At 55.5% G+C, this 27,984-nt stretch overlaps 1 protein-coding gene across 8 annotated transcripts; it reads left to right on the top strand.

Annotated features, from left to right (window-relative positions):
• Window positions 1-435: 435 nt before the first annotated feature.
• On the top strand, window positions 436-27,966 carry PPIP5K1 (diphosphoinositol pentakisphosphate kinase 1). Of its 8 annotated transcripts, none has more exons than XM_077919136.1 (32): window positions 436-499; window positions 1,878-2,016; window positions 2,140-2,317; window positions 2,961-3,156; window positions 3,254-3,344; window positions 3,736-3,821; window positions 4,793-4,947; window positions 5,315-5,416; window positions 5,512-5,673; window positions 6,062-6,183; window positions 6,348-6,449; window positions 6,933-7,019; window positions 7,513-7,588; window positions 7,839-7,948; window positions 8,308-8,393; window positions 9,645-9,773; window positions 9,892-10,013; window positions 10,278-10,460; window positions 11,497-11,638; window positions 12,280-12,503; window positions 12,590-12,717; window positions 14,706-14,820; window positions 15,658-15,765; window positions 15,879-15,995; window positions 16,788-16,952; window positions 17,393-17,480; window positions 19,066-19,188; window positions 20,619-20,681; window positions 22,324-22,506; window positions 25,396-25,539; window positions 26,129-26,239; window positions 26,750-27,966. In XM_077919136.1, the coding sequence occupies exons 3-32, from the start codon at window positions 2,168-2,170 to the stop codon at window positions 27,295-27,297; spliced, it is 4,218 nt and encodes a 1,405-aa protein (XP_077775262.1). In that variant the 5' UTR covers window positions 436-499; window positions 1,878-2,016; window positions 2,140-2,167; the 3' UTR covers window positions 27,298-27,966. The 8 variants fall into 8 exon arrangements, with proteins under 8 accessions (XP_077775262.1, XP_077775264.1, XP_077775263.1 ...); XM_077919138.1 differs by having other exon boundaries at window positions 441-495; XM_077919137.1 differs by having other exon boundaries at window positions 488-507.
• The last annotated feature ends 18 nt before the right edge of the window (window positions 27,967-27,984 follow it).

Below are 27,984 nucleotides of genomic sequence, written 5' to 3' on the forward strand. Positions count from 1 at the left end.
TGCTGGTGTGGGGCTGGATGGCATAAGAGAGCAAGAGCAAGAAGATGGGGATGGGCAGCCACTGGCCTCGGGTGCTCAAGGCTTGGAGCCCAGTGGGTCCTCCGCCTTCTTCCCTGCACTTGGGTGTCCCCTTTGGGGAAAAGAGCACTCCTCATCCTCGCGTGTCCCGAGGCTGCAGGCTTGCAACGGAGAACACACCCCGTGGCTGGGATAAATGAGCCTCGGGCGAGGCGCGCTCCTGAGCCGCCTCCCCTTCGGCCTGCAGGGGGCGCCGCTCGCCCTCTTGCTCCACCGGAGCCACTTCTCCTTTCGTCCACCAGGGGCCGCCCTGGCGCAGCGGAGAAGCCCAGGGGACAGGAGAGCCTGACCTTGCCGCGTCCCGCCCCTGCCGCGCGCCCATTGGCTGCCTGTCGGCAGTAAACACGTGCCGATTGGCTGGGCGCGGTTCGGCGGAGCTGCCGGGTTAGGCTGTCCCGAAGGCAGGCAGGCAGGCAGGCAGGTAGGCGGGTGAGCGAGCGAGCGAGCGCGGGGCCGAGGCGCCGGCAGGGAAATAACGGGCGCGCGCCACTGGGCGCGCCCCCCACCCCCGGAGAGGAAGCGGGACGGGGCGCTCCTACCTAGCACCGCCCCCTCGGGGCCCCGGCTTCAATGGCTGGGGGGGGAGGGGCGGAGAGAATTTCCGCGGGAGCCGCTCCTCCCCCGCTCCGCGCACAGGAACCTCCGTGGGAGTGGGGAGCTCTCTGCGTACGAGGGGAGGAGGGGGCGCTAGCGCGGGTGGGCTGTGGGGGGCCCGTTTCTCCCCGCTCCTGAGGAGCTTGCTCTCTGCTTGCAGGGATCGGGCTGGGGGCCCCAGTTGTGAACTCTTTCCCCGTATGGCGATGGCGGGCATGGAAAAGTTTTCCTCCGCCTCTATCCCACAAGGAGCTCCAAACGAAGCCGAGAGCTGGAAGATCCCAGCTAGGGAAAAGGCAGGACTATGGAACTGCCTGCTACTAGATGTAGCCATGGTCACCGACTTGGATGGCTTCAAGAGTGGAGGTTTTAGTCATCAGAGTTACTAGCCACTATGGCTACTTTCCACCTCTGCTGTTGGAGAGCCAATGGGTGTGAGCTTCTGAATGATAGTCACTGGGAGCATGGTGTGGGGGCTTCTGCTGCACTCCAGGCATCCTTTGGGGCTTCCCATGGATGCATTTACGGGGCCAGTGTGGGAAGCTGGATGCTGGTACAGATAAGCCCCTTTAGCCTGACCCAGCAGCTGGGCTCTTCTTGGAGAATGAGAAGTGCTGGGTCAATGAGTTCTTCATCCTTGCACGCCACAGCTGAGGCTGTGTCAAGACTGACCTTCGGCCTCTTGGGGAGCAGTCATGGCTGGCAGGTGGCATCAGCCCCACTCACTTTCCCAGCAAGTGCCAATGCAGTCCAAAGTGCGTTTTCTCAGAAGCAAGTTCCAGCCAGCATCTTTTCCTTGGACCTCTGCTTCTCATGCCCAGCACTGACCCACTCTGCTCTCAAGGATCTGTGCCCTTGCAAAGAGGATATTTTAAGTTAAAGGTGGCCTTTTCCTTATTAAAAATTTTCTGAAGTCTGCAAGAAAAGGGGCGGTCCATTGTTAGGAATTATCAGGGAAGAGCCAGCAAAGCTGTGATGGTCCCGAGACCCATTTTCTTGTTCTGTGGGAGTGGCGAGGGCAGTTCTGCTTTCCACCCTGCTGTGGCTTCCAGCTTTGCAAGTTGGCATGCCCATGCCTCCCTCTCTGGCCCTGGCATCCATCAGCCTCCTTGGCAGGATGGACAGGGCTGGCGTCCTTGTCCAGCCACGTGCCTCTTTTGCGACGCTTTGTGACTGCCATCCTCAGCACTTCCTTCTTTCCTTAGGCTGCCCAGATTGGCGAAGAGCTGGCGGCGTTTGAGGAAGCTGCCTGTGCCCTGCGAGGCTCCCTGGTGGAAGCAGCTGCCAGGCCAAGCGCCACCTCTGCCTCCTTGATTTAGCCAGCAGCCTGAAACATGCAGCAGTGTAAGACCACCTCGCTGCTTCCTGCAGCGCTGGAGGGTTGGGTGATTCTCCCTCCCATCTGGCTTCTGCTGCCACAGGGGAGACTCCTCTCCCTGTCCCCTTTTGATTCTGGCTTGCTTGCAGAGCGGGATGGTTGGCCACCCAGTCTGGAATGTCGTCCTGGACGACCACCATTGAGGGCGACGGCACGACTCCCAAGTTCTTTGTGGGCTCCCGAGATGACGAGGTGGACCTCCCGGGATCAGACATGAAGATGGATGAGATTGACTTCTTTGAGGATGACGAGGAGGAGGAAGAATCAGTAAGGAGCCTCCTTGTGTGGCTGGCATAGGTGCCAATGGGCTCCCTCAACATATGGCTTATGCCTGGGCCTCTGGGATGTGTGTGTGGTGTACAGATGGGAGCCTGTTGCTGTAATCTGAGAGGGAGGACCTTTTGGCTTCCCCAACTAGGCCAATTGCCCTCCTGCACCTGGGGAGGCGGCAGCTCTCTTGAACAGATTCTGTTCGTTGCAAACAGGGGCACCTCTCTGCACTTGGGCAGAGGCTGCCCTATTTTGGGGCTTCTGGGGGAAGGAAGAGGTGCTTCTTCCACCTTGGTAGTAATCTGCTCTCTTACTCCCAAAGAGTCCCATTTAAGGCAGTGAAACAACTCGGTGCCTATTGTGGAGAAGGCTCATGTGTCCTCTCCACTTAACTGCTTGTGGATGGGATGTCTCCTTTAAGGCAGACTCTCCCTTGGGCTACCAGCTGCCTCTTCCATTGGGCAAAGGGACACCAACCCCCCAGTCTCCCCTTGGAGCTGCTCTTGGACCAGGGTCTGTGCGTTTGTGCGGCCCCTTCTTGGCTTTGTTATCCCGACTTGCTGAAGGCACTCCTTGATGATGCAGCGGGTGGGCAGTTCCCTTCCATGGCTCTGTGACGATCTCCTGGCATTCCCCTCAGCCTCCGGAGCGGCAGATTGTGGTGGGCATTTGTGCCATGACCAAAAAGTCCAAGTCGAAGCCCATGACACAGATCTTGGAGCGGCTGTGCAAGTTTGAATACATCACGGTGGTGATCATGGGGGAGGACGTCATTCTGAATGAGCCTGTAGAGAACTGGCCGCCCTGCGACTGCCTCATCTCCTTCCACTCCAAAGGTAGGATGCCTCCCAGGCTGCTACCCCAGCTCCTTCTCTGCCTGGTTCGTGTGCCCCCGACTGGCCAGCCTCCTCTGCTCCTTTTTCTCTCTTGCAGGCTTCCCACTGGACAAGGCTGTTGCTTACGCCAAGCTCCGCAGCCCTTTTTTGATCAACGACCTCAATATGCAGTATTACATCCAGGACAGGTAGGAATGTGGAGATGCTATGGACATTGGTGGCTTAGGATAGGCTGCCTCCTAAGGCAAACTGTTGGATGGATTTAGATGAGTAGGAGAGGTTATTTATATTTTATCTCACTTGCGTGAGAATGCAGATATCTATTTCAGCTTCAAAGGTCCAGGGTCCAGCATGTGTGCAGCCTAAGATAGCCTAGCCTGAGGTCTGGGTAGTGTCTTTCCTGGGCTTCCCTTGCTGCTCCACAGCAGCAGAGAGAGAGGCCTGTCGGGTCATGTCACAGGGGAGAAAGGCTGGCTGGCTAAGCAGGATGATCTGTGAGATGATCTGCTAAGAAGCAGAGTCTGGCCCTATAGCATCCTTCAGGTGGTATCCTTGCTCTCTGGTCCGTTTCCTCTGCAGGCGGGAAGTGTACCGGATCTTGCAGCAGGAGGGAATTGACCTGCCTCGCTACGCAGTGCTCAACCGGGACCCTGACAAGCCGGATGGTGAGTGGCCTGTGAGCGGAGGGTGAAGGTGAGGGTGACGACTGCAGAGTCTGAGACATGCAGATGGCAAAGGCTCCCTTCTCTGGTCTGAGCATGCAACCTCTGTGAGTGGAGCTGCTTCTGGAGCAGACAGGTGTGGTCTTGAACGCCTTCATGGTCCAAGCACTGGGGGGGGGGGGGCTGTTCTGAGCATCCTTCTCTGGCTAGATGCTGCAATAGAGGTTTGATGAATTGCTGCATCCTGCTGCTGTTGGGGTTGTCCTGAGCTGCCACCCTTCTTGCTCAGGCTCCTCTGGAGATGGTTTGGCTTGTGTCCTGGACGCAAGAGGGGGAGCAGATGCCAAACAGCAGAGTCCTCTTAAGAAGGGCTGGGGAGCTTGCTGTGGCCCTCCGGACTTTGTTGTTGGCTGAGGTGTGTGATGGGAATTGGGGTCCAAAGAGACACCTGGAGGTCTGCTCCCCATCCTTGCCCTTAAGGATGAGTGATCCTGAGGCAGGCCTTGTCTCCTCCTTGCAGCCAGCCAGCCAGCCAGCCACCCTCCCTGTAGGGATTTCATATTTTTGTTTCATTTCCCTTTTTCCTCCCGAGGACTCCAAAGGGATGTCCATGCCGCCCCCCCCCCCGCTCATTCAGGCCAAGTGAGAGTTGAGGTCAGTCCAGGCCTTGTCCCACAGCCTAGGTGCTGCACCACCATATATAAAAGCCTGATGGTTTTATAATTTGGTGGTGCCTACATGATTTTATTGCTGTGGTTTTTTAAAATGAGCCGGTGATTTACGAATACTCCTACAAATAAAGCCTCAACTCCACCTACTTGCCTCCTTTGCAGGGCAGAGGCTGGCTTCACCATCTGTATCTCTGTAAAGGGGAAGCAGTTGGGCTGCCTGGCTCTGTGGGGAGGGGCAGGGGCTGGAGGGCTTGGGTAGCCTCTCCCACCCCCACAAAAAACATGGTTGTGCTTTTGCTGCAGAGTGCAACCTCGTGGAGGGGGAGGACCATGTGGAGGTCAATGGGGCCATTTTTCCCAAGCCCTTTGTGGAGAAGCCGGTCAGTGCTGAGGACCACAATGTCTACATCTACTATCCCACCTCAGCTGGTGGGGGCAGCCAGCGCCTTTTCCGCAAGGTGAGCAGGGTGGGAGGGTAAAGCTGGGAGCCCAGCCGGATTTGGCCTCTTGGTGCTGCAAGAGAGGAAGAGAGAGAGTTTGTCGGATTAGCTGGTGGGATTCCTGGATGCTTACTGTGGTTCTAGGGTGATAGAGCCCCCAGTGGGACTCTGTCCAGAGGTGAAAGGCCACAAGGCCTGCCCCCCACTCTGTTTTCTGGTGCTGCTTGGCCAGAATGGGCTTGGAACAGGGCAGGGCACTTGTTCTGAAGGGCTGACAATTGCCCCTTGACTGGGAAAGGGGAGTTCTGCAGCCCTGCCCCCCGCCAGCACCTCCACCCCAGACACGCACCCCACTCCCACCGTTTGAATTCCCCGCTTCTTTCAGATTGGGAGCCGCAGCAGCGTCTACTCCCCTGAGAGCAACGTGCGGAAAACTGGCTCGTACATTTACGAGGAGTTCATGCCCACAGACGGCACAGATGTCAAGGTAGGGCCTTGCGGGGAGAGGGGCAGAGTCGCCACCTGATCTCGGAGGCTGCGGGGGAGGGACGAGGGTGTAACTTCTCGACTTTGGTGGCTCAGGTGTACACGGTCGGCCCAGATTACGCCCACGCAGAGGCCCGAAAGTCCCCGGCTCTCGATGGGAAGGTGGAACGGGATAGCGAAGGGAAAGAGATCCGTTACCCTGTGATGCTGACGGCTATAGAGAAGCTGGTGGCCCGGAAAGTCTGTGTGGCTTTCAAGGTTGGTGTTGCTTCTTCTGCTGAGGAGTCCCCTGTGCTCCTCTGTCTCCGAGGCCTGGGCGTCCTGGGGCAGAGCTTTGGAGGAAGGCCCAGCTGAGTAGTAGGGGCCCTGTTCTTCCTCCTCCTTGGCTCCAGCACCTTCTGGTTGAGGTTCCTCAGAGCCACCACCGAGGGCTCCTTAAGCCCTCTTGGGAGGCCTGCCAAAGGATCATGGTGCTGCTCCTGACCTCAGTGGCTGCAAGCAGGGGGAGGGGGCTGCTCCTTGCACCACTGCCTCCTCCTCCTCCTCCTCCTCATCCTTCTGCTTGGCTTGGTTCTGCCTGTGGCACCTGCTGCGTATGTTGGCTGCTTTAACTCTTCCCATGCCCCCCCCATTTCGCCCCCTGCAGCAGACAGTGTGCGGCTTCGACCTCCTGCGGGCCAACGGCCACTCCTTTGTCTGCGACGTCAACGGCTTCAGTTTTGTGAAGAATTCAATGAAATATTACGATGACTGCGCCAAGATCCTGGGGTGGGTTGCACTTTGTCGTTCCTGGTTTTCCTTGGGTGGTGTGTTCCTCCCACGTGGGAAGGTGGTATGCCCTGGGTGGGGGACCTGCCTGAGGCAGCTACCAGGATGGGAAGGTCCGAAGTGGATCTCTGACCAGGTCTGGCTCCTCCCTCTCTCCCTGACAGGAACATTATCATGCGTGAACTGGCTCCCCAGTTCCAGATCCCCTGGTCCATCCCCACGGAGGCAGAGGACATCCCCATCGTGCCCACCACCTCGGGGACAATGTGAGTGTCGTTGGGCTGGGCATTTCTGTTGTGGCTTCTGGGGCATTTTTAGATTTTACTCTTGGCAAGCGTTCTTACTTGCCACATCTTGGACTACAACTCCCAAAATCCCTGAGCTCTGGCCTTGCTAGCTGGGGGTGATGGGAGTTGTAGTTGAATAACATCTGGGGACTCACAATTTGAGAAAGACTGCCTTAGAGGATGGTGGACTGGCTCTCAGAGCTCTGGCCTTGACTGGAGAGGAGGGAGAAGAGGATGGAGGCCATCCTTGGGTGGGACTACGTGGAGTGGGCTTATCCACCGCCCTTTTGTCACCTCTGGTTTACAACTGCAGGGCTTTTCAAAGCTCGCCATCTTCTTGCGCAGCCTTCAACATATTCTCCACCTTTGCAAAGCTTTCCTTGCTTGGGGAAGGAGTTTGCCTCTGCTAAGTGTGGCTATTTAGAGAGCGGGGCAGCCTGAGATTGGTATCTTTTGCCACAGGATGGAGCTGCGCTGTGTGATTGCGGTTATAAGGCATGGTGACCGGACTCCCAAGCAGAAGATGAAGATGGAAGTGAAGCACCCCAGGTAAGAAGAGCCCCCCCTGGGGCTACACTCTGGGTGGGTGTCTGTTTGTGCAGCCTCTTCTCTGAGAGGGTCTTTAGTAGGGCTGGGCGATATCTGGTTTTCAACATCTATGATATATCACCAGCTAAACACTGCGATATACTGATATATCACAGTGTCTGAACTAAGGATGGAGCTACATAGAGAAATTGGTTGGCTTCACGGTTTCCCCCACATTTTGATTTTTGCATAGCATGCAAACACATACATCATCATTTGTAATATATTGCTAGGTCAAAAACTATGAAACCAATATCATGATATGGGCTTCAGACTGGTTCTGGATGATACATTGATATATTGCCCAACCCTAGTCTTTAGCTGGTTTCCCTTAAACGCTCCATCTCCCCTGAGCAGCAGCGTAAGTGGCCACCTCAGTCTGGACCTTGTCCAGCTCTGCATTTCCCAGCCCTTTCCTTCTCAGACCCTGGACCCCCTCTAACTTTGCTGCCAGGTTCTTTGCGTTGTTTGAGAAGTACGAGGGCTACAAGGCTGGGAAGCTGAAGCTGAAGAAGCCAGAGCAGCTTCAGGTGAGGAGGACTGGCGGCTGGTGGGGCCAGGAACCCTGGGGCGCCTCTGCCTTTGCCTTCCTGGCTTGGGCTTTGCTGTGCAGGGGGGACCTCAACACACTGGCCTGGCTATTGGGGGCTGGCATGTGGGTCTGCGGGGGGTAGGGAGGTGGTGGGGCCGAGGGCCAGGTGTGGGGAGCACATGGCCCTCTGGGCCCAGAGGATATGCTCGGCTGCCCTGCCAACCCAGCCAACCCTTTGCCCTGGGCAGGAAGTGCTGGACATCGCCCGCCTGCTGGTGCTGGAGGAGGGAGCTCATGAGGACTCTGAGGCCGAGGAGCAGAAATCCAAGCTGGAGCAGCTCAAAACTGTGCTGGAGATGTGAGAAGAGGGGTGGGTGGGGGTGGGTGGGTGGGAGCAGGTGGCTTGATGGGCCCCCAGTTCCTGGTTTTGAACAAGAGCTCTGGGAGGGTAAGATCCAGCGGCATCCCCTGCCCTCCCCACTCTCTACTGGGGTGGTTTCCTCTACTTGGCACCCAGCAGTTCATGCCACCTGTGGCTGTGCCCTTAGAAGTCCCAGCCCCTTGTGAACCCGTCTGGCACCTTCTCCCAGGATCTCCTTCTTGGCATGCAGCAGTGGGTGGCCTGAGTGGCGAAGGAGGGAGGAAGGGGCCTGGCTTAGCTGGAGTTATCAAGGGAAGCCCTTCCAAGCCCCTGCTTCTTCTCTCTCCTCCCGGCAGGTACGGGCACTTCTCTGGCATCAACCGCAAAGTGCAGCTGACCTACCTGCCCCATGGGCGCTCCAAAGCATCCAGCGAAGAGGAAGGCAGGTATCTGGCTCCTGCGGGGGCTGTGGGTGCCTCAGGCCTTGTGCTGGCAGGAGTGGGGGGCAGGTGGGAGTTTGCACACTACCTATGGCTGCCCCTGATGCCACCTTGGTTGAGCTGGGCCTTCCATCTCCTGGCCCTGCCCTGCTTCTCTGTGGCAGCGTAGCTGAGCAGGAGGGGCTTTCGTTTCCTTGACTTGCTGGAGTGTTGTGGCAGTTAAGAGCATAAGCTGCATAGGGCGACAAATCCATCGCATGTATTTGCACGTCTTAATTTTACAAAGGATTTCTTCCTTGCCTTTTGCCGCAATATCCCGTTGCTGGGTTCCAACAATGTAATATAAACATGGATGAAAGCAGATATATTTATAGGGAGAGTCCCAACAAGTCCAAGCGTTCCAAATGGAACAGAACTGATTCCGCAAGACCTTCACTGTCAGGGGCAAAGAGGTATAGATGGCAAAAGCTGTGTATGAAGGCACCAGGTGCTCCTCCTTCTCCAAAACTTGGAGGGAGGTGGAACTGCCAATCTTAGCACCTGAGAGGACCTGTAGGCATGGAGGCTGTCTTTCAGACATTTGGGACCTACAGAAGCCCCTTGAATGGAAATGAACTGACAGCCAGCACAGCTGTTTTAATGTAGGGATTATATGAGGTCTAAACAAACCCCAGCCAGTACTTTGGCTGCTGCATTTTGGACCAGTTTAATTGTCTTCAGGGACAACCCCACATAGAGTCTATTGCAGTAGTCCAGTCAGGAGGTTACCAGAGCATGGATAATCATGGCCAAGTCACCTGTCCCAGAGGGGCTGTAGCTGGCAAGACAGCCAGAGGTGGAAATAAGCATTCCTGGCCACCAAGGTCATCTGAACCTCCAGTAACCGTGATCTGGGAGCACCCCCAAGCTAGGAGCCTGTTCCTTCCAGGGGACTGCAGCCCCCTTCAGTGGAAGTCATTGCCCCACCTTCCAGACTCGGGAGCTCTGAACGCAGAACTCCTCCAACATCTCTTTAGGATTTTGAGTGTTCTGTCAACAGAGAATCCTTGGCCAGAAGCCGTGGGTGGGGCTTTGGGCATGGCTCCTGTGGCCTCCCCCAGCCCATTTCCCAGCAAGCAAGACTGACACCCACTTTGGTCCCTCCTTCCTGACTGGTCCCTCCTTCCTGACTATGGTGGTGGGGAGGCCATAGCGGCTGCTACTCTCCCTCCTGGGGATACAGGGTCTGACTCTTGACTCTCTGCTACCTCCAGAGGCCCGCAAGGAAGCCTCCCCGTCTCTGCTGCTGGTGCTGAAGTGGGGAGGCGAGCTGACTCCCGCCGGGAGAGTGCAAGCTGAGGAGCTGGGGAGAGCCTTCCGCTGCATGTACCCGGGGGGCCAAGGTGAGGCCAGGCGTGGGGGCCACGGTAGTGTGATGGGAGGGGGAGCTGGGTTTGACCTGGAGGTCTCCATGCCTCAGCCACTACCCTTTGACCTTGAGGCTCTCCTCCCACCTTCCAGGGGACTACGCTGGCTTCCCAGGATGCGGCCTCCTTCGCCTGCACAGCACTTACCGCCACGACCTCAAGATTTATGCCTCCGATGAGGGCAGAGTCCAGATGACTGCAGCTGCCTTTGCAAAGGTCCTTGCAATCTCTGTCTTCCCAGTGACTGACTGGGGGTGGGGGTGGGGGTACCTCTTGACCTGGCTGTCTCCTCTTGCAGTGCTGCTGTGGGTGCAGTGGCAGTTGAGCCAAGGCCACCTGGGGATGACTGCTGCTCTTGCCTGCGGCCAGGCCAAGATGGCTTTCGTTCCAAAGGACCAAGCGATGATCTGTGCCGTTCCCTTACCACCACCACCACCACCAGGTGCTAATGCCTGTGCCCCATCCCATTTTGCTCTGCAGGGCCTCCTTGCACTGGAGGGGGAGCTGACACCCATCTTGGTCCAGATGGTGAAGAGTGCCAACATGAATGGCCTGCTGGACAGCGACAGTGACTCCCTCAGCAGCTGTCAGCACCGGGTGAAAGCTCGCCTCAGGGAGATCATGCAGAAGGACGCCAACTTTGGGGAGGAGGACTTTGAGAAGGTGAGGAGGGCAGGCAGCTAGGCTGGCTGGCTGGTTGGCTGGCAGGAGCCACTGGTAAAGGGGAGGGCAGCTCCCTGGGCCAGGCCAGCTCAAGGCTTTGGCCCTTGCATCAAAGGAAATAACTTCAGCTTTCATGGGACCTGGTGCTGGCAGTGAGGCTGGGAGTGAGGAGGTACATCCTATCAGCTGCTCCCTGCTGTTCCAGGGGTGGGACTTCTGCATCGGTGATTTGGCCAGTGTCCCTTGGCATGATGGGTAGGCAGGTGAGAAGAATGGTCTTCCAGCAGGCGAACTTCCTGCTCCTTATTAAAACAAATTTCTGGTCCTGATAACGCAGGCGGAGCCTGTCCTCCCCTCTGGAAAGTTTTGGGGAAATGGGCATCAAGGATGCAGGATCCAGGAGGAGCGAATGTTGGTCATATGGCACCCTGAGGGAGGACAAAATTTGTCCCCCCCAATATTTCATATTCATTATTTTTTGGTACAGTTGCTTTTTTTTTGGACCTTCTCAGTAGGTATCTGTATAAATACAGATTATGATTATCATGCACGGGGGGCGGGTGTGGGGAGGGAACCACCTGCACCACCCTAAATCTGGTGTTGATCCAGGGCAGGGTTGGGGGGAAATAACTTTGCATTGTTGGTGAGTTATTTCTAAGGGTGGGGGGACAGCATGTGGTAAAGCTGGGAATTGCACCTCCACTGATCTTAAAAAACAAACAAACCCTCTCTGAATATTGGCTTGGAAGTCTTGAAGCAGGTTTATAAGAAAAAAGGGACAAAATAAAAGATAAAGCATGCAGCTAGTCCTGTAGCATTTCTGGAAGACTGTAGCATTTCTGGAAGCCATAGGTTACCACTAGAAGCCCAAAGGCATCCAGAGAGGGAGCCAGCACCAGTTGGCGCTTGTGGGGGTGGCTGAGCCAGAGTTTGTGGAGGGGAGGGAATGACTAGCAGAGCCCTCCCCACATTGGGAGGGGGAACTGCTGGCTGGGCCCATTCTTCAGTTCCCCTTTTGCTCTGATCCTGCCTTCAGCTGGCGCCCACGGGCAGCATCTCACTCGTCAAGTCCATGAGCATCATCCAGAACCCTGTGGAGATCTGTGACCGGGTCTTTGCCCTGATTGAGAGCCTCACGTCCCAGATACAAAAGCGCCTGGAGGACCCCAAGTCTGCAGGTAGGGAGTGTGCATTGTGCCGTAATAATATTGTGTCATTTGAAGCAACTGGAAGCATAATAACTGACTCCTTTTGGAAGAAATCGTTGTCCAGGCCCATAGAAATATCATTCAAACTTTTACTTGCAGAACTTGCTTCATAAGAGAATTAAAACATCAAATATACATCCAAAAGGTCCTTACATTTTCTTGTGTTGTCCAACACAGACTCAGAATCTTAGAAATACAGCCGTACCTTGGAAGTTGAATGACTTGCGAGTCAAACGTTTTGGCTCCTGAATGCTTCAAACCCGAAATTGAGTGTTCCAGTTTGCGAATGTTCTTTGGAACCCAAACATCTAGCACAGGTTCCACGGCTTCCGATTGGCTGCAGGAAGCTCCTGCAGCCAATCGGAAGCTGCACCTTGGTTTCTGAACATTTTGGAAGTCGAATGGACTTCCAAAATGGATTCCGTTCGACTTCTGAGGTATGACTGTAAAAGATAACTTCAAAAATCAAAGCAGTGAGTAGGGCAGGGGGATAGCTTAGCAGTTTGTGTTGTGTGTTAGCACCTTAGTTCTTCATCGGTCCTTGTTTGAGTGTCCTAACCTTCCCCCCCGCTCCGTGGGTGGGATGACTGATGCTGCTGCTGATTCCTCAGACCTGCAGCTGTACCATAGTGAGACACTGGAGCTGATGCTTCAGCGCTGGAGGAAACTGGAGCAGGATTTCCGCCTGAAGAACCGGCGCTATGACATCAGCAAGATCCCCGACATCTATGACTGCGTCAAGTACGATGTGCAGCACAATGCAGCTCTGAAGCTGGAGGGCACCTCCGAGCTGTTCCGGCTCTCCAAGTCCCTGGCGGATGTTGTCATCCCCCAGGTGAGGCCTGGCCCTGTGAGGGAGGGTGTGGTGGTGGCATGGGGCTATTGGCTTGCCCTGGGCTGAGTCCCTTCCTGCTTCCCCAGGAATATGGCATTAAGAAACAAGAGAAGTTGGAGATAGCTGTGGGCTTCTGCCTGCCTCTCATCCGGAAGATCCAGCTGGACCTGCAGAGGACCCACGAGGATGAGTCTGTCAACAAGCTGCACCCCCTGTAAGGATCACCCCTGGTATTTTTATGCAACTTAAATCTTTTTAATAGTTATAAATAGAAGAGCCACTGAAAGTTTTGACCTTGCATTATCAATTGTTCCCTTGTTTTAGTTTTTTTTAAAATATTTTTTATTGAATTTTCAAATCATATCAACAAATTTTCCACAAATCTTAATTAAACAATTTATATATCCATATTTATCCCCTCCCCACTCTTTGGCTTCCCCCATATTTCCGTATTGGTTTATTAAACAATTTCTATACCCTGCTGGTTTTACCTCTTACTCATTGTGAAATGAGTCCAAATCTTTATGCTGTTTTTTTATATACTGTATTTTTCGCACCAAAGGACGCACTGGACAATAGGACGCACCTTGTTTTAGGGGGGGGGGGACAAGAAAAAAAATATCTCCCCCTCTCTGCCCAGCGCCCCTTCAGCGAAGCAGCAGGAGGTGCTGCACAGAGAAGGGGAGAATTTTCCCCTCTTGTTTCAGGCGGCTACCTTGGAAGCCTGGAGAGCGAGAGGGGTTGGTGCGCACCGACCCTTCTCGCTCTCCAGGCTTCAGGTTCCTTTCGATCTGCTCTTTGGGGCTGGCGGGGGGAAGCCCACCACCAGCCCCAAAGAGCAGGTCAGGGAGCAGCGCAAAGGCGCGCAGCAGAGAGGCTGCTGCCACAGCTGCGCGTCACCTCTCCAGCCGGGAGAGGGTCGCGGGGGGCTTCTTTAGTCGCGCGTGCGCGCTCTCCCCGCTGGAGAGGTGGTGCGCGGCTATAGAGGCTCCTGCCATAGCCGCGCGTCACCACTCCAGCCGGCAGAGGGTCGTGGGGCTATGCTGTCTTCGCTCCATAGGATGCACACACATTCCCCCTTCATTTTTGAAGGGGAAAAAGTGCGTCCTATGGTGCGAAAAATACGGTAGTTTATAAATGGTTCCCGCTTATTTTAATGGTTCCCTTGTTTTAATTTTTTCATCTCCTTGATGCAATTCTAATAACTCTTAATAGGTTAACCATTTCTCTTTGCCTGTCAACTCTTTTCTGTAGATAGCTTCTTCTAGTCGGGGGTGGGTGGGTGTTTGTGCATAACACATTTACTTTAACTGTATCGTACCCCAAATGCCCATGCCATCCAAACCTTGTCATGTCCTTTTAATTCCAAAAGTTTCTCAATGTCATCCATTCCTTCATCCATCCTAAGCAACAAGCTACAAATACAATTTCAAGTCAGGCAAGCCCTATCCTCTTTTCCCCTTTGCATCTTGCAGAACTTCAGATTTAACTCGTGTTTTCACCTGCCATACAAACGTAGATAAAGATTTTTGCCATTGTTTAAATGGTATATCAGTGGTCAAAATAGATATTGTTTGAAACAAAAAGTCTCATTCTAAGCAAGACATTCATCTTTATCACAGAAATCCTGCCTAACTTGACAATTTTATTTCTCCCATCTTGATATATCTTGTTTAATTTCAGCTCATGTCTTAACATAATTATTTTGAAACGGCATACAATTCGCATTTGTCATGGTAATACCCAAATACTTTACTTTTTTATTAATTTGAAACCCCGTTTTCTCCATCAAAATCTTTGGGTCTTCAGTTGTCATATTCTTCATTAGCATTTTCATTTTCTGGTGATTAGCCTTAAAGCATGCTAGTGTACCAAACTCATTTAATTTATCCAGAAATGTCTCTGCTCCCTGTAGTGGATTTTCCAATACTATCATCAAAACATCGGCAAATGCCTGTAACTTACAAGTTTCTTTTTAAATCTTTGCTCCCCAAATTCTTTCGTCTTGTCTAGTGTCTCTAAACAAAACTTCCAAGACCAAATTGCAGAGTAATGGGGACAGTGAGTGCCCTCTTTCCAAAAGACGTCTGTCTTTTCCTCCTTGTGAATCTGCGTTGGCCTCCAAGCCCTCTTGGTGACAGAACTCCCAGAATTGTTGGTGAGCTTTTGGTCCCCTCACTGCTTGGACTGCTCTGCTTCCAGGTACTCGAGAGGAGTCCTGTCTCCAGGGCGCCATGTCCGGACACGCTTGTACTTCACCAGCGAGAGCCACGTCCACTCCCTGCTCAGCATCTTCCGCTATGGGGGCCTCCTGGATGTACGTGAGCCAGCCATGGTGTTTTGTGTGTGTGTGTTTTGGCCATGGAGAGGGGCTGACCCAGGGCTCTCCAGTGCCCTTTGCTGAAGGGGCAGCCCTTTGTCTCCTGATAACTCTGGCAGCGCCCTCTGCTGGTGGCTCCAGAGTCAGCCTTGAATTTCATTCAAGAGTCTGGAGGGTGGGCCTGAACTGTCCTCCAAACACTGGGGTGAGGTGGGGGGGACGACAGGAAGATGCTGCCTGCAGCCTGTTCCTCTGAGCCATCCTTGGAAGACTTGCTCAGTAGGTTCACCTCCCTGGTTTGACCCAATAGTCACTGAATATCATTTATAGACGTGCTTTTCAGGTGAACCCACAAAGCAGTTTACATAGAAATACTTAACCAGTCAGCCTCTATTAAGACTTTATAATGGGAAGGCCAAGGCCAGCTACCAAGGGAAGAGAGCACCTTCTGCCATCAGGGCAAGGGTGTCTTTGGGCAGCTCAGGGGGGCAGCTATGGGAGGAAGAGGCTACTCCATGGACAGTGTGTGTGTGTGTATTGGTGAGTCAAACCACTTGCTTCTGCTAGACAGTCACCTGGATTTTGGCATGTCGTGAGAATTGGTTGGAGCTGGTTCATCTGAAAGGGTCCACAGCACAGTGGGTTTTTTGGCCAATGCTAGGAAGAAAAGCTGTGGGCTGCGAAGTCTGCCTTGTGCTGAACTCCTTCAGGAGGGTTTATGCGAGATTCACTGCAGGGAGGAGCGCTAGACCCCTTCCAGGTCCCTTCAAGGCTGAGCCCGCCCCTTCCAGGCCCTTTAATCCTGCCTGTCCTTGTCCTGCTCTTGCCTTTCAGGAATCAAAAGACCCTCAATGGCAGAGGGCCATGGACTACCTGAGCGCCATCTCGGAGCTGAACTACATGACGCAGATTGTCATCATGCTGTACGAGGACAACAACAAGGTGAGGGAGCAGAGGAGGAGGAAGAAGAAGCTGGCGGGGGGTGGTGGTGGGAGGCCGAGTGGCCAAGCCACTGTGACTTCTTCTCCAGCAGAGCCTCACTGCTCTCTTGGCAGGACCCTTCCTCTGAGGAGAGGTTCCACGTGGAGCTGCACTTCAGCCCAGGGGTGAAGGGCTGTGAGGAGGACGGCAGCGCCCCAGCAGGCTCTGGTTTCCGCCCGGCTTCTGCAGAGGTGAGTCCATGGCCTCTGAGGCTGCTGGGAACAAAGCCACTTGTAAGGCAGCTGGTCTGACCCTGTTGCTCCCAGACGGTGCTGGAATGGCCGTCTGCTGGGAAGGTGGGATGAAGGTCAGCTCTCACCTGATCTGGCGCAGGTGCTGAGAGATCCCTTCTGACTACCAGAGGAGGGAGAGAGAGGGTGGACGCTGCCTCTCTGGGGTGTGTGTCTCGCTCTGCCCTGAGGAAAGAGATTCTGTACCCATTTTACCTCAGGCTAATGATGGAGGCACATCCGAGTGACTGAAGGTGCCTTGTTTGAGTTCTGCATTATCACAATGATAGTATTACTAGAAAGAAAGTCTCCGTCCTCCCCTGGCTGACCTCTTTCCTCACAGTGTGGGGCAGGGGGGAGACTTTCCCAGCCCAAGGGCTCCCTTCCCTCCTGGACCCACATGCCATTAGTGGGCGGGACCAAAACCTAAGCGGAGGATGCAAATTTCCCCTTTGTTCAGTAGGCCCATTTCTGTACACCTTCACACACAGAGCCTGTTCTGGATACAGGCATGCGAGAGGCAGAAACCCTTGTGCAACACAGGGCCAGTCTGGGATGTGGCTTGGGGAGCATGCCAGGGGCCAGAGAAAGGGGCCCAGAGGGCCACTGCATTCTACCCCAGGTCTGAGGTTCCCACCTCTGCATCACCGCCTCCAGCCTCCTTTCCGCTGCCTAAAGTTTCCCCTCACTTCCAGTTCTCAGCCCAAGGCAATGCCCCTTACACACCCACCCCCTTGTGCTGCTTTCCTGCAGAAGGAAGCCAAGAAGCCGGAGGAGGGGAGCCTGGAGGAGCTGTCCAAGCCCAAGGCCATTGTGGAGATGGACCAAGCCCAGCACCTCTCCTCTCCGCCCCTGGAACCCATCTACGTCCAGCGGAGATCCCCTCTCATCCGCAACCGCAAGACCGGCTCCATGGAGGTAGAGTGGAGGGGCTAGACAGGCTGTGTGTGTGTGTGTGTGTGTGTGTGTGTGTGTGTGAGAGAGAGAGAGAGAGAGAGAGAGAGAGAGAGAGAGAGAGAGAGAGAGAGGTGGGGGGAGAGATGCCTGCCAGGACAATGAGAAATCCACCTGAAGAAAACGAAGACAAGAGAATGTATTGTTCTTTACTTCTACCAAAACATTTGTGCTATAACCAAAGCTCTGGATGGTGGGTTTGTCTGCATCTTCTAGAGGGAGGATCCCCAGATGTCGTGGCCCAGAAGGAGGGGAGGTGTTTTTCCCTCCTCCAAGAGCTGCTTCCTCCTCTGCCCCACAACCACTTTCTGTCTACCAGTTTGTCCCTTGCTGCTGCTGCTGCTGCTGCCCCCGGCCAAGGTGCCAGAGGCCTCCAGAGCCACCTGAGTGCTTGTTTTCCACAGGTGCTGTCTGAATCTTCCTCCAAGGCGGGTGGCTATCGCCTCTTCTCCTACTCGCGGCATTCCTCAGAAGTGAAGCAGAGCGGGTTAGGTAGGAACTTCTCTGTTCTCTCTCTCTCTCTGTTGACAATCCTGGTTGGTCAGTGGGTGGGATTTTGTATGTTTTTTCTCCCAGCCAGATAGGATCTGAGGCTGTCTCTGTAAAGTGCCCCCCTCCCCCTGAGCCTGGGCTGCCTGCCTGAGGCCCTGCGCTCCCTTCCCTTCCCTTCTCTAGCTGGCCTTTTCTCCTGTGGCGCTGCTCTGGGATCTCACAGACATTTTGAGAGTCCAGGCAAGGAATGTCTCAGGTGGGTAGGCAGGCAGTTTCTGACAGTTAGCAGGAGGGACAGGGAGTCTTGGCCTGAGGGCTAAATGTGGTTTTTCTTTTTTTAAAAAAACCTTTGGGATTTTTTTGGGGGGGGGGCAGAAACACATAAATGGATTTTTACTAGCCCTTCTCGGGTGAAGAAGCAATGGCAGTGGCCACCCTGTGCCCTCCAGCTTTGGCAGGCTGTTTCCCTGGCACATAGGAATGACCCCCTCCCCGCAAAATGAAAGGAGCTATATTCATGTAATGAATGAATATTACATCTTAACGGAAGAACAATAATAGCCCCTGTCTCATTGAAAAAGCCCTGGCGGTGGAGAACCCTACCCCCAAGACACGAGTTGTCTTCCAAATGCCTCGTGTGTGTGCAATCACTCAAGAAAAGAAGGCAGGTACTGATTTAGAGCCCTTTTTCTGAGGCGGGGGCAGATTCGGGGGCTTCCTCACAGGCCCTTCCTTCCCAAAAGAAGGTCACTGGCCAGGGGACCCCTTCCCATCTCCCCAGAGCCAAAGACAGAGGTGGGAGGAAGGAGCTTCTCCAAGGGCAAAATTGGAGGGTGCAGTGTGTGTGTGTGTTTTGTGCTGTCTGTTTGAATCCGGGCACTGACCCAGGCCTGCTTACCTGCACCTCGAGACCATTATTCCCCTTACGTAACAGGCTGCTTGCTAAATCACCTGCACTCTTGGCCTTGAGTCTAAATTGGGGGTGGGGGACACTCTGCACTTGGCTCCAGCCTGCTCTATGTGGCCTTGCTGGCGGGGAACATGGCATGTGGTCCAATCACGGTGCTTGCCTGAGCCAGTAAAAGCCCACCCACCCCACTCCACACCCAAACCTGTGTTGTGATGCTCCCTCTTGCACCTGCCCTTGCTCTGATCCACAGGGCTCTCTGCCTGGGTAGTCAGCCTCTTCCTCTGTCCCTCGGGCTTGGGAGTGTTTTGGTCTGGTCCTGGGCTTGTGGGCTGGACCACTGACCATCGCTTCTGGCCACAGCATGTGAGAAGACGGTGAGGCTTCGAGAAGCTGGAGCAGGCTGGCTGTGCCCTGGGCCGCAGAGGTCTGCCCCTGCTCCTCTGTTTTGTGTTGCCCTCCAGAGCAGATTTAGGAGCTGCAGACCCCCTCTCTCCTTCTTCCTTTGCCACTTGGAGGGGAGGACGGTGGCAATTGGGGGCTGCGGCGCCTTCTTGGGCCTCTTCCTGCAAGGGCTGCTCTGCTGCTTTCTGCCCCACTAAGCTGGGTTGCCTGAGCTGCATGTGGGTGTGTTTGTGTGCAAACGTGTGATACTAACAGCCTGCTGGACCTTTTCAGGGTCGCAGTGCACGGGTCTCTTCAGCACCACGGTCCTGGGGGGCTCCTCCAGTGCCCCCAACCTCCAGGATTATGCCCGCAGCCACGGGAAGAAGTTCGCCTCCAGCTTTCTATACAAAGATGGTAGGTGCACCCTCTGCAGAGACATCCTGAGGCTTGGGGCTGGGCGCTTGGCGGGGAGGCTCCAGGGAAGCTTGGGGGCTGAGCACTCCGAGGACCCCCTTGCCCCCATGGGTCCTGGGAGAGCAGGGCTGGGAGAAGGTGTCTCCACATCCTGAGGGCCTCTTGCCTGGAGCTGCCTGGTCTCACCAACACCACAGGTCCTCCTAAGGACGGAGAAGCAGACTTAGTCACGGCATCCATTAGCAGGGGGATGGAGAGCAGGTTTGAAGCTCTCAGGGATCAGCCTCACTAGTGAAGTGCTCCTTCCCCTCCCAGAGCAGGACGGGAGTTGCCTAGCATTGAAGAGAAGCCGCAGGTGCCAGGAGTTGTTATGGGCGGCAATGTGGGGCAGGGCGAGCAGCTGGGTTGGCTTTTCAGGTGAAGCAGAACAGGAGATGGGGTTGCCGCTCTGCAAGTCTCTGCCAAACAGCCTGCAGGGATGATTCTGCTCCTCCTCAGTGGCATTTACTGGGTCTCTCTTGGGGTTTATTCCTCTGGCAGCTGCCTTCAGCCTTCAAGCATACACAAGGTTGTTATAAAGTCCTGGCAGGGTTTTCACACCAAATAACACCTTCCCTGCTTGCTTTCTGCCCCTTGCAGCAGAGAATTCTTCTCGGCTCCAGCCCTGTTGTGACTAGCCTGTCTTGCAAACTGGGCTTGGAGCATGGCTCTCAAATAGTTGGGGAGCTGCTCAAGAACTTTCTGAGCCTCTTCTGGCACCTTCTGGTCCTCCCAAGGTCTTTTTCGCTTCTTGCATTTGCTTGGTTGTTGAAAGAGAGAGAGAGAGAGATTCTACAGCGCTTGCTGAGGCCTGGGTTGGCATGGCAGAGGAAGGAAGGGGAAGCCTGTTTTTGTGGGCTATTAAGGTTGGCCTCTTGGGGGCTGCTCCTAGCACCATGCTGGGGTGATTTCCCACAGGGTTGTGTGGTGGGTGCTTTCTCTTCTTTCCCAACCAGAAGCTTAGGGGTGTCAGTAACACTGTCTGACCCAGCTCAGCAATATTGGCAGGTGAAGGAGCTGGGCTGATGCTGGTCCTTGGCCAGTAGAGTGTTGCAGAGCATTCCTGCACCCTTCATTGTGGCTCTGGACAGGGAGGTTGAAGAAGCAGGGGCTACTGCCCTCCTCCTCTGCCCTTCTCTCCCATGGGACCCATCTGGGGAGTGCTTGTCTTCGGTCTCCTGTTGCGCCGCTGTCCTGTGGGGCCCATTGCCCCTTTGTGTGTGTGTGTCAGACCGTCCCTTGTGCATGTTGCTCCTCCCAGCAACCTCCTGGGGGAGGGCAGTCTAGTGTGGGGTGAGGCCCCTTCCTGTGGTGGGCCTGTGCTTCCAGCAGGGGGCGGCACAAGCAGATGTGCGCCTAACTGACGCGATGCTCTCATCTTGTTTCCTCAGAGCTCTTGTCTATGCCAGCTGTAAAGCGGTTTTCTGTGTCATTTGCAAAGCATCCAACTAACGGTACGTTTGCTTCTTAATTTGACGCCCCTCCCTGCTCCTCCTGCTCCCTCCACCCTTCCATCCCTGCGTGCATGAGTGGGTAGCTGTGTCGTGCTGTGCTGTCGCCCCCCCCCCCCGCCACTAACCACCCTCTTGGCTCTCCCTTCTGTGTTCTCACAGGGATGGGGTGGGAGCAGAGGGACCCCTCAAAACATAAACAGCAGCAGCAGGGAGGGCAAGATGAGGCACCTGCCCCGCCCCCGGCTGGAGTGACCTGATGGGAGAGAGCCTATGGGGTACCAGCTGCTCCCCCCTCGCTGGGAGAGAGCCTTGCCCAGTTCCCCCCTCTCTTTAGGCTGCTTGCCTGCTTGCTTGCCTGCCTGCCTGCCTGCCCTCCAGTTCTCCCACCCCCAGGCAACAGGTCTTGCTGGGCAGTGTGAGTTCAGAGGAGGGGAGGTGCCTCTCTCTTTTCATTGGGGTCTTTGCCTCTGCCGGGGTGTCTGGCTCTTGCCCGACTACAGGAGGTCTTGGCTGGCCCTGGGCAGGCTTGGAGGTGTCTGGTGGGTGGAAATTGGGGTGGGGGAAGCTGCTCACAGCCCCTTGGGGAAGGTTTTCTTTCAGAGTAAAACATGCTAATTGCATTAGAGAGATTTCCAAGTCTTTTCGCTTCTGGAAAAGACAGGTTCCTTCTGTTTCTGCTTGCTTTAGTAGAGGGCTGCAAACTCCTTCTAAGCCTCAATCATCTCCCTTTCCTTTGTGCTTATTGTCACTTTCTTCTTTGCTTCCCTCTTCTGTTATTTGCCAGCTAGCAAAAAGTCTTGCTTAAATCACTGGAGGGACCGGTTGGAAGACAGGGCTGATTGTAAACTCCAAGCCTCATATTTGGTGCTTCTGTAGTTCTACAATTTATTCATTTAAATTTATTCATTTCATTTTATTCATTTAAATTGGGCTTTTTCGTTTCTAGGAGTTAAAAGCAGGGTTTTAAAAACCAGTCTATGGTGCTTGAGTGCATTTCTCTCCTCAGTAGAGCTGAGGAATATCCCTGCCTCCCCTGTGGCTGGCTGCCAGTGGAGGGGCACCCCCACATTTTGCTCAGTGGAGTCCTTTGCATCCCATGTGAGGTTCGAGAATGAGCGGTGGAGGGACTCTGAGGAGGAGGGGCAGCCCAGAGCCGCGAGGGGGGGGGGGCAAGGAGCAAGAGACTCAAAGGCTGTAGGCTTACATGCCCCTTCCTTGCATGCAGAACAGCAAGGCCAACTTCTCCTCCTGACTGGCTATTTCTGCCTGGGGGAGGGTTTCTTCCAAATGGGGGCTTCCCTTAGGGACATCTGGTTGGCCACTGTGGGAAGAGGATACCGGGTCCTTTGGGTTCTTCTGATGATTTTATGGAAACTGAATTGGTGCTGACCAGACAATGCTTCTGCCAAATGTCTCAAAGGGCCTTCAGGTGCCCAGAAAGTGTTTGCCTGTGTTGTCTCTGAAGTGGGAACAGAGTTAGCTCCATGGCGGGTGGTGCTGGCAGCTGTCCTCCCTCCCCATGCTCTTCCATGGTCCAGGCTGGGCTCCCCCCCCTCCTCCTACCCTTCCCCTCTCTGTTGCCTTGGCTTTGGCTCTGCTGTGCCCCTCCCCCACTCACCCTTTGTGGCCCCATTCCCCCCAGATGAGCTGGAAGGCCCCTGCGGGCGGCTGCTGCTGCGCCACTTTTCCTCTGACTTTGCCGCCAGCCAGCCCGCCTCCCTCCTGGATGCCGCCCTGGCACATCACCTCCGCCAGTGCTCCTACCACTTCCGCCTCTTCCGGGACTGGCTGGTCTCTGGCCGGGGGGACCTGGAGAGCCTCGACGGTACGGCATGGCACTGCATGGTGCCTTGGGGGCCTCCTAGGCTGGGCCCTCCCTGCCCAGGGGGTCCCTGTGGCTCTGCCTCTTCAGGGGCTGCTTCCCTCCCTCCCCTGCCCAGCTGCCCTTTGCCTGGAGGAGGCCAGCCAGGAAACCTCTTCTCTTGTCCTGCCGATTCTTTCTCCGCTCCTCTTCACCGGGCTACAGCAATGTTAAAACACAACATTAAAAAAACAGCTAAATTCCTGGCTACCTAGAAAGGCTGCGAGCCCTGGTGGGTCTCGCTTGCCCCTTGCCCACCCCCATGGAAGCCGGGCGACTGAGGAAGGGCTGCCCCTGCTGCTGCTGCCGCCGCTGCTGCCGCCGCTTCTTTGCATGAGGTTTGGTTTGGCTTCTGGGGGCCCCCCCAGGTCCTGGGCGTTGTCTCCCCAGCCAGCCCAGGCTGTTCTGCACCTGGTGCCAAAACCCTTGCAGAGTGTGCATGTGTGGGAATTGTGTTGCATGGGCAAAGCAGCTTCCCTGCCCCACAACCTGCCAAGGGGGAGCAGTGTGGGACTTGAAGGATGGGGGACTCTTGGGCAGGCCCATAGGGACCCTCCCTTTCTCTTTCCCACCCTGGCACACAGGCCCAGCCACTCCCTGCATGGCTCTGAGCACTGGGCTGGGCTTTCTTCCCAGGAGGCCAAAGCTTGATTTTAGGGCAAAGCTGCCCAGGTGGCTCTTGCCCAGGAACCTGCAGGTGGGGGAGGTTGGCAGCTGCCTGCAAGAAGCCTGGCTTGTCTTCCAGAGGAGTCTACTGCTTGGGTCATTGCAGACCAACACTGCCCAGGAATAGCCTTATTCCTTCTGTCTGTCCCTGCATGATGGCCAGGCTGGTTTGTGTTCCACTATCAGGGCAGCTCAGCAGGAAAGAGGACCAGGCCTCCCCTCCCTTTGGCCTGCGTCTTCTGGGCGGGAGCTTCTCTTCCACTGGCGCCGTTCCCTTCCCGGGGAGAGGAGGCTCACTTGCAGGCTCCTTTCACTGCCTTATTTGCAGCACAAGTCCCTGCAGTTTAAAAGCCAGCAGCTCTTTTGGACTGGTGCAAAGCCCCCCCCCCCCCCCGAGTGGTGCTCAGCATCCAAGAGAGGAACAGTTTCAGGTTTGTGTATAATTTGCACAGTGGCTTCCTAAGAGTTTCTTGGGTCATAAATGCAGATTTTGCAGCTTCAGAAAATTGGCTCAGCTCCCCTTAAGACGGTCGAATGTTGGTTTGTGATGCCAGAATTGGTTAGCGGATGTTCCGCTGGTTTGACCAACGTGAGGCACTGGAGTCCAGGCTTCCTTGCCTGATGCAGCCCTTTCCCTTCCACGCAGACCCACTGGAGTATTGCTGAGCATTCTGCAGCATCCTCTGCTCAGGTGCTGCAGCGGCAAAAGCCACCTCCTGGATTGGGGACCTAAACAGCCTGCAGGTGGGAGGCAGCTCCTGAGCAGCTATTTGCAGACTGTATAGCCCTAAGCCATGAGGGCCTTGACTCCAGAGCTCAGTGCATGGTGGGGCTGGCTGACTGACAAGGGACGGGGGGCTCTGGACCCCCAACTCCTCTGGAAGTGCAGCGGCCTCTGCCGAGGCCCAGTGTTAGAAACTGAAAAATGAAAGCTAGGAGCTAAATGGCACCTTAAACCTAGGTTATGGGCGCAACAACGGAATGTCTAGGACTAGGCGCATTTTTTCAATAACAAGAATGCAAATCTGAAAATGAACGAACTGCAGCTAAAATATTATGTTCATTTTTGACATGGTCTAGTCCTTCCCCTGCCCACCCCTCTAATATTCTTAAGAGGGTCTCTTCTCCAGTCTTCAGAGAGTAGCTGGAAGTGGGGAGGCAGAAAAAGATCCGTTGCTTCCACTCTGCAGTTTTAATCTGAAATCTTAGGCACAGTACTGCACCCAGAGCTCAGAACTGCTCGTGCTAATGAAATGCCCTGTCAAAAAAATGTGCCTAGAACAATTGGAGTTTCGAACACTGTTCAGGCCCAACTGCTCTGCCCTTCTTATCCCTTCCTGGCCAAGCTTTCCTCCCAGCCCAGCTTGGAGCAGGCTCTGTGTGGGGCGCAGGCTGCATAAAAGCACAGGTCCACAGGGTGGGTGTGGGGGGTGATACTGGAAAGGGAGCAAGGAACCAAGTGTGTGTGTCTGTTGTGTGGAGAACAAAGCGGTGACCTGCTCTAAAATTTTCAGAAATGCTTTATAAGAAAAGAATGAGCAAACTGTTGTTGATGGGACATTTCAGAAACAGAGTGGTGGGGGCAGGGGCTTCATCCTTCCCTTCCATGGGAACCAGGAGGCAGGGAGCTGAGGTTGGACAGTATATCCCTAACCCTAATGCTCTCCCTCTCCCATCTGCTGGAATAGCTCCAGGGTTAGAAATGCCAGTTCACCCAGCAGGGGTAACACAGAACTGGAGACTGAGGTTGGGGAGGCTGGGGCTGCCATCACCAGGACCAGTTACGGCGCACCACTAGAGTCCCTGGGCAAATTGGTTTTGAAGTTTGTTGCTTCACCTCTAACAGCCCCCTAGGCAAGTCGAGAAGAGCCTTTGGGGGTCTGTTCAGGGTTCCAGGTGCCAAGGAAGGGCTTTCCCTTCCCCAGGGACAGGGAGGAGCAGAAACCAGGCAGCGGGAAGGTGGGCTAGGTGAGCTCCAGGTTTTCCTCCCAGCCCCTGCGTGCTTTTGCTTCTGAGATGCTGGGCTGGGTCTGGCCTGCTCTTTGGTGTGTTTTGGGGGCTCCATGCCTGTGGCTCGAGGGGGACATTGGGGCTTATTTTGGGCGTCTGGTGGGGAGGCAGCCACCACAGGGTGTTCTCCTCTGCAGAGGTCCTTGACACTGGGTGGGGGGTCTGCTCTGCCTGCAGGCTTTGAAGGCTGCTCCATGGTGCCCAGCATCTACCCCTTGGAGACCCTGCACAACTCGCTCTCCCTGCGGCAGGTCAACAGCTTCCTGACGGCCGTCTCCAGGACCTGCAGCACCAGCACTCCCCACCCAGGAGCTGCCCCAGGTACCATCACAGGCAGGCAGGTTGGGCGCTGTGCTGGGGTCCCGGGTGGCCACCCCCTCAAACTGAGCCCCCTTCTGCCCCAGGGCTTCCTGCAGGGCAGCACCCATGTTTTCCAAAGCAGCTTTGCCCAGCTGTGTAGAAGCAACACATTTCACTGCACACAGAAATAGAATACCCGTTTTCTGGGGTGCCACCACCGAAAGGGCACCCCATCTCAGCACAGAGACCCTTTGGTGTCTTGGTATTGCAGCTGCATGAGCTAAGGAGCTGCAGGATATTGGAGAGAAGCCCTTAATCAGCTAAGGAAAGCTTGAGAGTGAAGAAGACATTTATGTTTACTGAGAACTATGTGATGAGCAGAATTTGGTTAAAATAGGAGAAGTGTGGGGGCTGGCCTGGGCTGGGGGAACACCTGGGGGCTTTGACAGAAGTGCCTTCCTGGTCACCAGGAAAACCCCAGGCCCCTCAAAGGTTAGCCTGAGCAAGGGGCATCTTTGACTCCAAGGTGGGGGTGGGCAGAAGGGGTGGTGCCTAGAAGCAGGCCCTTGCCAGGGGGCTCACAGTGTTGTCCTCCTCCTCTGTCCTGCAGCACTCTTGGACTCCCTGATGGAGAGCCAGGGGCCAGGCGAGGACTTGACGCCGCAGCAGATTCTCTCCTCTTCTCTGCCTCTGCGCCCCCGCTCAGACAAGCCCCCCTGGTGTAAGTAGGCACGGGGCTTGGGAGGGAGGAGCAGTTTGATGGAATAGACTCGGAGGAACAGAAGGCAAGGCTGCCCGAGGGGAACTTGCAGGCCTTTGGGGTGGTCTTTGTGCCAGCAGGAGGAATCCCAGCCAATGGGAACAGAAGGAGCGGGGGCTAGGGGTGGCAGCAGCAGCAGGTAGGTAGACTGGGCTGGTTGCCAGGTTGCCAGGGGCCCTGAGCCCAGACCTTCCTGGTGCTTGGAGTTGGTCAGGGCAGCAGATCTGTCTGTGGGGGAGCCTCCCTGCGGGCTGCACAGGATGAGACCCTCACCCTAACTTTGCTTGGGGCAATATGCACTATTAGATGCTGCCCTGGGATCCTCCTGGCATTCTTCAGGGTGGGACAGTTGCCAGGCCCTGTGCCCAAAGCTGTGACGGTGCCAAGGAAGGGGTTTGCAAGGAGCTTGGGGGGGCATTCTTAGCACCTCATCCCCCCCCCCATGACCACCTCGTTCTGATTGCCTTGCAGACAGCAGCGGCCCCTCCAGCACCGTCTCCAGCGCAGGCCCTTCGTCGCCCACCTCCTCTGTGGAGAGCTGCCCCCGCTTCAGCTTCGTCTCTCAGACCAGCAAGGAGCGGCTGGCAGGGCCCATGGAGGGGAGCCAGCCGGGCAACAACGGAGCCTTCAGGGAGAAGGGAGATGAACAGAGCCTTGCCAGGGAAGCCTCAGCACAGGAGGAGAAGGAGGAGACAGAGTCTGGCGGGCAGGCAGCCACAACCATACTGCAGAAGGGACTGGAGGGAGGGGAGGAGACTGCCTCACCCCAGGAGGAAGAGGAGGTGGCGGCTGTGGTGGCGGGGGAAGAGAGTGAGCAGCTGCCCGCAGCACTGGAGCTGCTGGAAGTCGGGAGCAGCAGAAGTGCAAGGAAAGGGCAGGCAAGTGAAGGACGGAGGGAGTTGGACCTGCCAGAGGAGGAGGAGGAAGAGGAGGCAGCAGCAGCGGAAACTGGCTCAGGAGAGGCCACCTGGGAGGAGGCCCTGCTCAGTCCCTTTCTCCCAGTTGGGGAAAGCACTTAAGCAGGAGAGGCCTGCTGCCAACTGAGGCTGCCCTAGTGGGAACCTTTCTTGCCCCTCCAGGAGGCTGCCTGCCTGAGCCACGGCCCCCGTCTTGCTCGGAGTCCACCTGGCGGGGATGGGCTCTGTACCAGCAGAGGTTGGGGCTGTTCCCCACTTCTGGGACATGAGCCTCACTGGCCCAGCCAGGATGGCCTTCTTTCTCCAAAGTGTCTGGCTGCAGCTGCGCAGAGTGGGGGGGGACTTGAAGAGACACCCCCCCAAGTGGTGTCCCCCTGGCTGTCTGAGTGCGAGAACTGAAGAGGTCTTCCTTGCTGGCAGCAGCGGTGGGGGTGGGAGGCTCTCAGTGGGGGGGGGGGGAGGTCCTCCAATCCTGCTGGCCATTACCAGGGTACAAAGCTGCTTTGGAAAAATCAGGTTTTCTTAGAAACACGTGGATGAGATGCCAAATGGTGTACAGTACAGAGTAAATATTTAATATATTATTCGTGCTGGCAGGTGGAGGGGGCTGCTGGAGGTCCCCACTCCCCCACCCCCGCTCCATGGCCAGGCATGTGTCGTCCGTGGTTCAGATGTGTCTGTGTTTCTCTTGCGAGGGATTGTACAGCCGTCCCCTGGAGTCCTCCTTGTGCTGCATTTTGTGCGTGGAGTAAAACGCCGACACTCCCAAGACGGGTGGCTTGTGTGTGT

This window comes from Podarcis muralis, chromosome 14 (assembly GCF_964188315.1).
Source record: "Podarcis muralis chromosome 14, rPodMur119.hap1.1, whole genome shotgun sequence".
Classification (NCBI taxonomy): Eukaryota; Metazoa; Chordata; class Lepidosauria; order Squamata; family Lacertidae; genus Podarcis; species Podarcis muralis.

Coding starts and splice junctions, on each gene's coding strand:
- PPIP5K1 (XM_077919136.1), top strand. CDS start 2,168: ATGTCGTCCTGGACGACCACCATTGAGGGCGACGGCACGACTCCCAAG. Junction 3,345..3,735: donor CAGTATTACATCCAGGACAG/GTAGGAATGTGG, acceptor TTTCCTCTGCAG/GCGGGAAGTGTACCGGATCT. Junction 4,948..5,314: donor GCCAGCGCCTTTTCCGCAAG/GTGAGCAGGGTG, acceptor CGCTTCTTTCAG/ATTGGGAGCCGCAGCAGCGT.